The sequence below is a fragment of the Accipiter gentilis genome, chromosome 7 (assembly GCF_929443795.1).
Source record: "Accipiter gentilis chromosome 7, bAccGen1.1, whole genome shotgun sequence".
NCBI classification, from domain to species: Eukaryota; Metazoa; Chordata; class Aves; order Accipitriformes; family Accipitridae; genus Astur; species Astur gentilis.
In genome coordinates, this window is record NC_064886.1 from 11,790,898 (window position 1) to 11,803,859 (window position 12,962).

At 43.7% G+C, this 12,962-nt stretch overlaps 1 protein-coding gene across 1 annotated transcript; it reads right to left on the reverse strand.

Annotated features, from left to right (window-relative positions):
* Positions 1–5,733: 5,733 nt before the first annotated feature.
* Positions 5,734–6,171, reverse strand: PRR9 (proline rich 9). The gene has a single exon (XM_049806799.1). It carries the CDS (start codon positions 6,169–6,171, stop codon positions 5,734–5,736), a length of 438 nt encoding a protein of 145 aa, XP_049662756.1.
* Between the last annotated feature and the right edge of the window lie 6,791 nt (positions 6,172–12,962).

Consider the following 12,962-nt stretch of genomic DNA (forward strand, 5'->3'; position numbering starts at 1 on the left):
TTGGCTGAATGGTGGAGAAAACTTTGCTTTGACTCCTTTTCCAGAAAGGACTTCATATTTCTATCAGTTTATCTGTAAGCTGCTTTTCTACTGAAACCCACGAGTGTTGCCTTTCTTAGCAAGGGTGAGCCTTCTCCAAGCAAAACGCTTAGGAGTGAAAAAGAGCCTGCAAGTCTGTAGCCAGCTCAGCTCAGCAACCCTCCTGTGAGGCCACCACAGGTATTTAATTCCCATCTCAAGAGCTGGGGTGAAAAATGGTTTCAGGTGGTTTTTAACTTGTGTGCTATTATGGAATACTGTGCTTCACTGCTATTATCTCTAGCTGGAATATTTTCAGGGCTGCTCTAGCTCTTGTTTTTCTCTACTGGCTGTTTCTGTAATTTCTCAAGGAGTTAAAGCCTTAGCTTGCAGGATCCTGTCTGATACTTGGGCTATAGACTGCAGGGAGAAAGTCTGAGAGGCTTCTACCTGCTTTTCAACCTTTCTGTGGCACCAAAGCACCTTCCTACCATTTTGGAGAGGAACATCTTAACCTTTTGCTTGCTCTCCTCCATCACTAGGATTTTGGGTGCTGAGCAGCTGTGCGCCATTTGTCTCTGCTGGGCAGCTGCTCAGGTCTGGGCTGTCAGCACTGAAGCGTGTCCTTGTCCTGGCCCATTTTGAGGAGGGATGGAGCTGCTGTATGTGCTTCAGGAGAAAATGCAGTTTGGCTAATTGCAAGAGACCAAGTGATAGCTTCGTTGCTGTTGGAGATCCTGTAAAATACAGGAACTGTGTAAGCTGGTAGTGCCCAGAGGAAGACGTAGCTAAGCTTCATTAACCAGGATGTGATTGCAAATGTGTTGGGATAGCTGGGATGCTCTCTGGGCTGTTGGAAATCCTGAGCCTTATTTCTAGTGTAGGTGGCTGAAGTACAGATACACACCCCCCCCCCCCCCCCCCCCAGTGACAGCTGTGAGCATGTCAAGGAGATATTTCAGTATAAATTACTGTCTGCAGCAAGCTGGGCTTTTAAAATAATGAAAAGCCTTATAACGCACTGAAATAAAGGCAGCTACTGTGCTTTGTAAGGTTAGCTAACACAAAGTTGGCTCCAAGTATAATATAAAAAAAAGTTTGAAAAGTAGTAATAAACTCTGAATGCCACATGTGAAGCAGTACTATGTTAAAGGCTTTGAGCAGCAGGTGCTGGCAATTTTGCTCAGGTGCTGGCAATGATGAGAGCAGATGGGCTGCAGCTGCAGAGCTGGTGCTGGTCTGGGGTCAGGGAATGCAGATATGGGGGACATGCAGGCAACTACCTTCCTGTGGATGTCTGCTCTGATCCCTTCTGATGCAATGGATGGTTTGGGTCATGTGTGGAAAGTTCTTTCCATCACATCAGGCTGTGGTGGGTTGACTCTGGCTGGATGCCAGGTGCCCACCAAAGCTGTTCTATCACTCCCCCCTCCTCAGCTGGACAGGGAAGAGAAAATATAACAAAGAGCTTGTGGGTCGAGATAAGGACAGGAGAGATCACTCACCAATTACTGTCAGGGACAAAACAGATTCAGCTTGGGGAAAATTAATTCAATTTATTACAAATCAACCAGAGTAAGCTAATGAAAAAAACCCCCAAATCTCCGAACACCTTCCCTCCACCCCTCCCTTCTTCCTGGGCACAACTTCACTCCCAGATTCTCTACCAATCCCCCCCCCCCCCCCACCAGTGGCACAGGGGGATGGGGATGGGGTTTACGGTCAGTTCATCACATGCTATTTTCTGCTGCTTCATCCTCCTCAGGGGGAGGATTCATCACACTCTTCCCCTGCTCCAGTGTGGGGTCCCACCCACGGGAGACAGTCCTCCATGAACTTCGCCAACGTGGGTTCTTCCCACAGGCTGCAGTTCTTCATGAACTGCTCCAGCATGGGTCCTTTCCATGGTGTGCAGTCCTTCAGGAGCACACTGCTCCAGCTTGGGTCCCCCAGGGAGTCACAAGTCCTGCCAGAAAACCTGCTCTGTGGGCTCCTCTCCACACAGATCCACAGGTCCTGCCAGGAGCCTGCTCCAGTGTGAGCTTACCATGGGGTCACAGCCTCCTTCGGGCACCCACCTGCTCTGGCGTGGGGTCCTCCCTGGGCTGCAGGTGGATATCTGCTCCACCGTGGACCTCCCTGGACTGCAGGGGGACAGCCTGCCTCACCATGGTCTTCACCACAGGTCACAGGGGAATCTCTTCTCCAGCGCCTGGAGCATCTCCTCCCCCTCCTTCTTCACTGACCTGGCTGTCCGCAGGGTTGTTTCTCTTACATGTTCTCACTCCTCTCTCCAGCTGCCGTTTTCCCGTCTGTCCCAACTTTTTTTTCCCTTCTTAAAAATGTTATCACAGAGGCATTACCACTATCGCTGATTGGCTGGGCCTTGGCCGGCAGCGGGTCTGTCTTAGAGCCGGCTGGCATAGGCTCCCTCTCGAACACAGGGGAAGCTTCCAGCAGCTTCTTACAGAAGCCACCCCTATAAACCCCTGCGACCAAAACCTTGCCACACAAAGCCAATACACAGGCAGAGGAGCCTGTGAGTCTGCTCTCCTGTGAATTGTTGGCTACTGTGTGCTGGAAGTGGCTTTGGATGCTTTACTGCTGATGTTGGAGTCAGGATGTTTTTTATGGTATGGGGGTCAAACCACCAACTGCTATACTTTTGAATTGCACCAGAAGTTCACTAAAGAGCAAATTCGTAGCTATGAAATTCTCCTGGTTGCCTTTGGCTCTTGCCTGGTAGAGATGATGCCACTGTTCATTAACTCACACTTCTGTCCTCCTCTTTGCAGCCTTTCTCTTGCTCTTCCTGCCAGGTTTTGAACTGTAGATATGTGCTAAGTCAAAGCTGATAAGGAGAGAACATATTCACCCTGCAAATATTTGAGGTCCTCCTGACACTTGTTGAGAACTTGATGTGGTCTCTGAGAAGCCCCAGAGTTGTTGGGTGGCTCCCTCCTCCTGGGGACAGTGGCTGGGAACAAGTACACTAAGTAAGACTTCAATCTGGGATGGGACAAAGGTTTCTAATGTGTTCCTAAGCTCTGCACCTGGAACTGGAAAGATTGTGGTCCTAATTATTTTCACAATATTTTTATTGAAGTATTTGTTTGAATTATTCTTTGTGATGCTGCTGAGTTAAAACTGCTGGTTATCAGCTACTGCTGAAAGCACTCTTGGTTTGAAAGATAATTTTAATTCTATAATCTTTAGTTATAGAGGATGTAATGTAACATTGTCAAGGGCAAATTTTATGTTAGGAGACTGAGTTGCTGTTTGCTTTCAGCCTACAAATATCCAAGGGCAGGGCTGGCTGGCTAGTGCAGACTAGCCTGAACTCGTTGGGGCAGGTTGGCCTTGCTATGGGCTGGTGGGCTGTGGCACTTGCAGCGTAGCTCTAACCTAATGTTCCCTGTCTCCCTAGGCTGGGCTAACTTGACCACATGGTATTTTGAATTTAACCACATTGATGCATCTGTCTGCCTCTGTAGGCAGTTCTGAAAGTTTGATAGAGGTTTCTGAATGGCAGAGACACTTTGAATGCCTTCCTAATTTCTCACTCTTTTTGTATTTATCTAGGAATAATAAAAGTGTGGTAGTTGCTGCCCAGCTTGTTGAAAGAGCAGACAGCTGTATTGCACAGATGCATTTACATTCAAATCACATGCATTTTTGTTGCAATACTTTTGTCCACAATTTGGTGGAGCTCAGCAGAGTTGGGCAAATGGGAAGTGTTTGCAGGCAAGTGATGTAGAGAGCATGATGAACTAAGGCAATCAGCTTTTAAACAGTACTGAAACGTCTGATTACCTAGGACCTCTTAAAGCCTTGGTGTAGCATGAAAGTATGGGTGAAAAAAACCATGAAGAGAGCTGCTGAAAGGCTCCTTTGTTCATGTTGCTGTTGTAACCTCAGTCTGCTGATGTGCTGGATTCACAGGCTGTAGTGTAGCAGCCAGGAGAGGGAATGGGAGAGCCCTCCCCTTCCTGGGTATTGCCAAACAGCTTCACCCTCCTTTGAATGCAACCACATCAGAGGCATGCCCTTTGGCTACTTGGTGGAGAGCATGACTTTATTACTTCTCTCCTACTAGGCAGATCTGGAGCAGGTGTAAGTCATCCTCACCTCTGCTGACTCCAGGGAAATTGTGCCGCTTCAGAGCTGCTGTCTCTTTTTTTTTTTTTTTCTGGCTTCAAGATGTATACTTTATTTTTTGGCTTCAAACCTTTTGTTCTTTTAAAAGAATCTTCCTTGCTGTGCATATCAAACTGAATTTGGAGTCCTGTAGCCTGCCTAACCTTGTCACAAGTGACATATTTGGGAGTATCGATTTCAATGCATGTCATGGCTGATAGTAAAAAAAAAAATAAATCACTACACATCTAACAATTTCTGCTATGCTTATTTCTGATACTGATGCATTATTCTAAATGGCTGGGTGTTTGTGGCACTGAGTCCCTGATAGCCTGGAATTTTTGTGCTGAGCCCTCTGCTGCTGTGCTGTGGAGGAGTGTGTGCCTGCCTGGGGCTTGCCTTGCTGTAGCTCCCTCATGCTCCTTGAATCCATTGGCCACATGATGGAGCACAAAGAATTGCTGGGGTACAGTTTACAAATGCACAAGGCATGATTTAGGGTAAACTTAATTAGGATTTATTGGTGGACGGGGCCATAACACCTTAATTTGTGAATAGCTTAATGACCTACCACATAGAGCAGTGTGGTCTAGGGGTTAGAGCACTGCCCTGACAATTCCAGTGTTTGCTGGTAGCTTATTGATTCATTGTATTAGTCATCTTAGAGCTGTCTCAGCTTTTCTGTAAGTTGTTTTGAGATCCACTGTGGGGAGCTGAGTATTTGTTACCAGTGCAGGTGGAAGCACAGCTTCTCTTTCCCTGGCTGTTGTACAACTGAGAATTTTCAGCTCTGAGTCAAGTGTGAAAAGGGATGGAGGAAGAAACCAAAATAGAAGGTGGGCAGTTCAATGCAGTAGAGGCTTTATTGTGTGAGATGTTGGTTATATACCATAGCGAATAAAGTAATGCAGACTATAGAGCAACCACTCTCTGACTTCCAGCTGGTACATCAGAGGTGGTAGTAAGTAGTAAGTGCTTCCAGAGTGAATTGCTTCACACAGTACACCCCCTTGACTTGAAAACCAAGTCCTGTTTTCCACCATTTTATATTTACTTGTCTTCTGTTGGTTGCATATAGAGCAAAGCACAGAATTAAAAACCAGTTTCTGTACAAAATCTCTGGAACAAAGTTGAAAGCAGAAAGAAGTGTGTATTCTTAGCAATGTTAGCACGGAAGGACCTAGTTTTTGTTAGCACTGTGCTAGCTGAGGCCACTTTGCAATGTCATCCCATGTGAGTGATTATGCCCATGGTAAAACTCGCATATCCTTTACACTGGCAGTGCATATCCTTTACACTGGCAGTCATGGAAAAACTGCCTTCATGCAGTTAAGATCTAAGCCCACTGTAGATGGTGGGAGACTAGATATGAAGCTATGAGACCTCTAAACCTAATGCAGAGTATAACATGAAGAGGATTAAATTAGGTCTGGTTTGTAAAGGTATCAGGTTGTCCACAAGCCCTAGTGATTGCAGCAGGAGAAGAGTCGTCCATTTGAAAGCTGTGCCTGTGAACTCAGCTAGGGTGTGCATCTTGCTCTTCATCACCTGGTTGTTCTGTGGGCACCTCCATGGATCTTATTGTTGCCCACAGTTGTAGTGGTAGCTATTGGACCACTGGTATGAGTAAGGATATGAGCTGTGTTGGTAGATGCGAGCTGGAGTGCATATCTGAGGACATCTTGTAATGCCTGGCTGTCCACAGTGTGGCATGCAGAGATGTTCCCTGCCCTGCATGTGGGTGCATGGATCAGGAGATGTGGGGCTACAGGAGGAAGAGTGGCCTTCCACAATGTGTGTCTCAACACACCGTGACGAACATGGTGTGGAGCACATGGGGCTGCTCTGCATGGTCTTCCTCAAACTGCACATCTCGGTGCCTTTGGAAGCACATGGTGTACATGACACACACTTCACCACACCGGGGTTGTGGCATTGCGTGAAGACCGGTGTGGCATACTTCACTCCACCTGGAATATAGCATTGCTGCTTGTATTGGTACCCATAATAAACCATTGTTCTGGGATGGAGGTGAACCTAAAAAACAAAGTAGGGAAGAAAGGTAAATGAATTCCCTGCAGATCACTGCTTGTATCTGATAGGCTGCCCTTCTGCTGTTTGAGCTTGCTGCTGTGACTCTTAGCCCTCATCTCTGTAGCAGAAACTGCACAGCATTGCATTTAACTAATTAGCTCTTTCATAGCTTCAGATGTCACGTGGAGCAGGTAGCTATTATACCTAGAAGAAGGGGAGTTTCAAGCATAGCTGTGAAGTGGCCTGCATGCTTCAGCTAGTGAGGCAATGGCGTATCTGGGATAAGTGATGAGGTTGTCATCTTTTTGTGGCAAGGGCTATCATTTATTTGCTTTCCAGATGCTTCAGTTGAAACAAATCGCTTTCTGCTGGCACTAGGTAAAGCAAAAGAAAGTATTGCCCTTTATGCTAATTTAAATTGCAGAACAGAAGATTGTTATCTTTGGCAGGGTGATGTGGCAGAGCTCTATTTTTAAAAGCCTAATGTTCATTAAGGGCAGAGTGACTTTTGAAACCTGGTTCAAGCTGCCAGTGTCCCATATAAGTAGAAAAAGTCAAATGTAACTCTGCATCTGAGGATGCAGTTGTGTAGTTGCTTTACTGGCTACTCTGTACTCTGCTGTCTCTTGCTCTTTCTGAGTTTGCTCCACTAGAAGCTGGGGGACCAAAGGGCTGCAAGAATCACAGGAGGTGTCTGCTCATGTTTGCACCTCAGCTGCCTGAATTAGCCTGTGGAGCACCCAATACTGCCAGGGCTGAACTGCTCCTGGCATGGAGATGGCCTGCCTTGAAGGCAAGAGGGTGCAGGGTCTGTCACAGCTGCTGGGAAGAGGCATTGCCTAGCTGTGGGATGTCAGAGCTGTCTCTGCCACACTTGGGAGACAAGAGGTGTCCATTCCAAAGATGTGATTGAGTGTGGAGAAGTGCAGAGACCTTGGATTTCCTAATTAAAATTTAAAATCTGACTGCAAATCAGCTTTCCTCAGCATCAGCAAATGGCACTTGGGCGTCTACTTTGCAGTTTGGTGGCAGTTGCTCTTGCAGATATACAGGATGACTCTAAGAACAAGCTCTCAAGGGTTAGGTCCCAGCTACTGTAGATAAACATGATTTGTTCAGAAAGATGTCAGCTGACAATTAACTGCTGACACAGGAGAAATGCCAGGCAGAATTGGATCAGGGTTTTCTTGCTATATTTGAAAGTGGGTAGGTGATTCTAGCTCTTGTAAAGAAGAATCCCCCAAAAAGCGCATATAAAAGGGGTCTTGAATATGCAGAAGCCAAACTTTTCAGTTATTCCAGATAAAAACTAGCCTCTGTGGTATAATAGAAGTTATCTACATCAGTCTTTGATTAGGATGGTAAAGGTCAGCTGCCAACAGAAATAGTTACTTGAACAACTAAAATAAGTGGCCTCCAATATAGAAGAAATCTAGAATTCATTTTTGTCAAAGCAAATTAAAGATATGGGTACCTAAAAGGCCAGCTTGAAGTGGAAACAACACATCCCAAACCGGGTGAGGTTCTGTAAATCTCAGGCTCAACTTTAAAAGCCTGTGTTGGTCTGTGCCTGTAAAAACAAAACAAAAAACCAAAGACAACCAACCCAAGAAAGAGCCTTTAAAAGAAACAACCCCCTTAATTCGCAGTGTCAGTGTATTTTCTGCAGCATCTAGATTCAAGTTCAAAGTACTAACAAAAAGACATTTTGCTAGTTAGAAATAGGCAAATAACTTACCGAGCTCACAGCAGAGAGTAAGAACTGGATTGAAAGCTTGGAAATGAGTGTTTTTATATGGTCTTTTAGACTGCATGGAAAACCTGAGCCAGTGTGTATCAAATCCTAATTAGATACAGGAGAGAATTTGTTCATATGTCACTTTTCTGTTGGCTGTAATTATCTTACTCACTTGTGATTATTAATATATTTTTATCCCCAAATACCATGAAAGGCACCTCACACCCTATGGGTTCTTTCCATTTTAAATCTTTATAGGAGAAGTAAAAGCCGCCTTTTATTCCATTGACCTCATTAGTTATGTAAAGAAAGCTGTCCCTTTCCTCTTAAAGCTTCTTTTAGCAGGTTGACAATCAGGAAGCAGCAGGGGGGAAGTGAGCAATGATCATCCTTACTCCATTTTCCCTTTTGTTCATTTAAATGCAGTTAGGCAGCTTGGGGGCATTGAGGAATCTGGCTTTGTGAAGTGAGGCTAGGAGAGATGTACCTAAAGCTTGGCACTTGTCTACTCACTGTATGACTGATCTAGTGCTCTTCAAACTTAATAAGAGTCATTCCCTGGTTTTATTAGGCTTTGCATTTGGTTGCTTTTTATGGCTGGAAACAAGGCCAGTGCAAAGTGTGCAGGCAAGCTGATACTGCCATTTGGTGGGGCATAAAAGTCTCAGGGCTGTGCCACAGGACTCATCCTGTGGTGAATTGGCATCTGCTTGGAAACTGGCATAGCTAACTTGCAGGGAATGAAGGGAATGATGACTTTGCCAAGGATTTAGAAGCTGGCTGTGGGGGCAGTGCTTTATACAGGCTGCTGTGGTCCTACAGGCACTCTGATTTGATTAGCAATTGTGTTGGTGACATCTGGTTGGGTTCCTTTGGTGCGAAACAAGGAATTACCAGGTTGGAATAGATTATGGCATCCCAGTGATAGCAAAGGGCAGAGTGCTTTTCTAATGACCCTATTATCTTACTATGTGACCATACCAACAGCTGCTAGTTTGCACCTAGACCTCAGCTGTGCCTGTGTGGATGCTGCCTGTATGTGTGCCTTGTGCTTGTCTATCAGAAGGGAAACGGCTTCCTACATGTGATGTAATTAGCAGCCTTTGATGTCTTGAGATGCATCCTTTAAATTGGATATGTGCTGGCATCATTAAGAGCTTTGCTCATGTAAAACATTAAGGAGCATTTGTGAGGAGTTTTAAGAGGTCCTGTTATAAAGATGCTATTTAATAGCTTCTGTCAGTGCTCTTCTTGTTTTATGTATGGGTAAACATAGGTCTGCACAAGCATGGTACCCGTGAGGACCATCTTAATTTATCAGTAGAGTAAAGCTGAGGTGTGGGGGTGAGAATAGGCTCTGATACAGGTCATGCCATGAGGCATGACTGTGGTTCAATAAAGTTCAGTGTTGTCCTTTTTTCCTCTTTCTAGCTCAGAGTATCTCTTCAGAAAAAGGCCAGCTGAATTTAGTGGTTTATCTCCCTGATTTTACATAACTAGTAAATATAATACAAGTTTGTATATTATAAAGGGGAATATAGTTATAACCCTGAATACTGACTCTTGTTGCAACCCCTTGTTTTGGGACAAAATGATGGATACAGGCAGTAAGGCCAGGGCTTCATCTTGATATCCCATGTTAAGCAATAGCCAATGCCATCTGCTTCAAGGGAAAATATTTTTCCCAGTGGGCATGTGGATGATGATGCAATGTCCAATTAGCCAAATTTAACTCAGATGTAATGCTCAGAGGCAGGAGCCTTTATTAGTAATTCTGTCTCTGCATTTACTTTGGTGTAGTACCAGAGTGTGGCAGATCATTGCTCTTCACCTTTCCATCGCATAGCTCATAACACAGCATGGAGAGTCTCAATGGCTGGGTCATAACCCTTGGCAATTGAAAAATGGGTATTTCTTCTCTGGTTCTCAACCTTCCAGGTGAATTTATGGCTCATGGCTTAAAGTTATTGCATGAGCTATCACATAGAGCAATGAGAAGTATCAGGACCAGCTGATAAGTTTGAGACCCTCTTGCAGTGGTGAGCTGGGTAGCGGAGGATATGTCTGGGTGGGAAATTCTCCATTTCACATTTGCTGGAAGCAGTTACAAATCTTCTTGCGATGTTGAGCCCAGTGCTGGCTGGCTTCAAAGCATGTTGTCTCTGAAGCTGTTTACATCTATAAAATTAAAAGCACCTAATGGAATGCTAAATTATGGGGAAGTGTGTTATTCTCTGCAGAATAATGTAGTGTTGCTGGGGGGTTTAAGACTGGGCCAGTGGTAAGTGATAGGTTTGGTTAAGTGTAGAGGGCAACAGTTTTGGATCTGTTCTGTGTAGTGGTGAGCAGGCATCAAGGCTGTCTTTAGGATGTTTGCAGCACATCTCCAAGCCTGTCCCGTTTTTTTGTAAGCTGGGCGTCAAACTGTATGGGTGCTCATTCAGAAGTCGAATAGCTCTGGACTTTTACTCATGGGATATCTAAAGCCTTGTTCATAAGAAAACTTTTTTCCTTTGAGAAAAAGAAAGCATGAAAGGCAACAGCAAAATGCAATCTTTTAATGCAAAGGAAAAGTAGAGTGCACAACTGTTGTCTAAAGTAAAGCAAATTGACATAAATGTAGTTCCAGGGTTTCAGTAGATTATATTTCTAAAAAATACACACTGAGTTCCATGCTTTTGTAGTCACAAACAAGTTCAGCTCCCCCCGCGCTGCTGTCTTTTCACAGCCTTTATGGTACTGCTAACTTTAAGACAAAACAGGAAAAAACTCAGTGGCTTCTCATGTCTATATTCTTTGTTATGAAATTAAGTGTGCTAAGCCTCTCCAGGTTACAGTCTATTTAGATGTAGTATAGTGGTTATAAAGCAGTTGAGATGATCACATATACCTGTTTTGAGGAGGAGAAACCAAGAGAAATGGATGAAGCTCTGAGCCTCAAATTACTTTTATATACTTTCCTGGTCAGCCTGGTGGAGAGAACACCTTTTTGGGCACAAAGTCCTTATTAACCAAAGCCAACATGTAATGGATGTAATTATTTCTAAGGTTCCTGCCTCACCTGCTGTGGTGTGCACACTAAGCCGCACACATTTTTTGATTTTTAAACTTTGTAGATCAGATCTATTTGTTGTGGTTTTTCAATGGTCTCAAAGATGAGATTCTTGATACCTGTCTGTGTTTTTGAACAGTATAATCAAATGGATGTCTTCAGAGAGCTACCTGCTCTGGTGGTGAGCTCTAGCTTGGTCCTTTAAGGTTTTATACATCTTTCATGTGTATCCTTACAGAGGACTATTAAAGTCTTCTGAAGAATCTTAACACTTCAGTTAAATAGAGAATAAATGTGTCCTGTCAGCACTTTCTGAGTGCTTGAAGGTGTTGATAGCTTGTCTGCAGCTCAGGTGTTTTTTCTGTCTCCTGACGGATACAAAGATGATGATATTTGTGTTTAGTATCTTTAGTTTTTAAGGGGCTGGAATTTGATTCTTAAGCTTGTTTTAACTGGTAAATTGAGCTGATGTGCACTGTTTTGTTGCATTACTTCCTTATGGACACACTCTTTAAGTACTGAGTTTTGGCTATGGTTCACTGGTTGACTCATCACTTTTATTTCCTTGTCTTCTCTGGTAGTGTTTGAGCTGGCAGTTGTAATACTCTTGTTAAAAAACAAAACAAAAAACCCAAACCCCCAATCATATGACAACATCAGCTAATAAGCTTTTACAATGTGCTTTGAAAATGCTTTCAGAAAGCATTGGCATGCCTACTGTCAGTGGTGTTAACCTTTATGTTCACATAAATGGACCCTGCAGTGATGTAAACCCCAAGGAGTCTGCAGCAGAGAATGAAACAAATCCCAGCAGTGTGGATTCCTCTCACATTGAAGATCTTGACTTTTCAAGACAGAATTATTACTATATTTCTAAAATAAGCCTTAACAGTTTTATCTTCAGCTGGCTAACTTGAAAATAGTAATTAGATATTTAATTCCAATGTTTTTGAGGAATTAATTTAGGGATAAATTGCTACCCAATATAAGCTGAGATAAAGACATATGTTGCAATTCACATGCTTATCTTCAATTATAGAAAAGGAGGAGCCAATTTTCCAAAGGAATTACAAATATCCTATGTCATCCTCAAACATTATGACACTATGAAGATAAATCTCAGTATGCAATTAAAGTAGGAAAGCATCCCAGTCATTTCCCATTGTTGAAATCTTGACTGAGGTTTCTACTCCACAGTAGCATATAATGCAGTGGAGTCTGGTCCTGACCTTAGAATTCATTTTGCTGCCAATCTGATGATATACAAGATGTTTTCCTTGAGATTCCCTGGAAGGGGGGAGCTTTGTTCTGCAGTGTTACCACATCCCCCCTTTAACTCCACCAAAGGAAGGCTTTTCCTTGCAAGAACATGCTGCTGCTGGGAGAAAGAGAGAAGGCTTTGAGGTGAGGTTTAGTGTAATAGAACAGCCCAAACAAGTCCTCTCTATTACTACAGAAGTAGCAAAATATCTTTGCTCTTAAGTAAAATGAAGTGTAAATGAGAATGGACAGGTTGCTACCCACTATGGCCCCATGGGAGTGTCTGTATGGCAAATGCCATTGCCATCCTTGGCATCTGTTGCTCACTCTACTGCTGAGTGTCAGAAAGCCTCTTCCTCATGCTGGATGATAGCCCCACACTGGCAACATGAATCGCAGTTCATCAGCAATTGGGATTCCAAAATGCATCTTCCACTTGTTCTATATATGCAACATGTGTTATTATGATGGCTTTAGGTGCACTTTTATTGAAGAAGTGACTCACTGGAAAAAATGTCTGACAAGGTCTTGCCTCAGCCACACCCTACTTATTGTCTTTTTGCCATACCCCTAATCAGGTCATGATTTATAGCTTCACAGTATGGGACATTTAATTTCATATAAAATATGGCCTTACCCATTTTCCTTTTTTATTCTTAAAGCTTGAATGTTTAAAGAAACACATGCTTGGTGTCTAACTGAAAAAGCTGCACTGACTTATTT

Bases quoted from the DNA above. Each gene is read 5' to 3' on its own strand.
- PRR9 (XM_049806799.1), bottom strand. From the start codon at position 6,171: ATGGTTTATTATGGGTACCAATACAAGCAGCAATGCTATATTCCAGGT.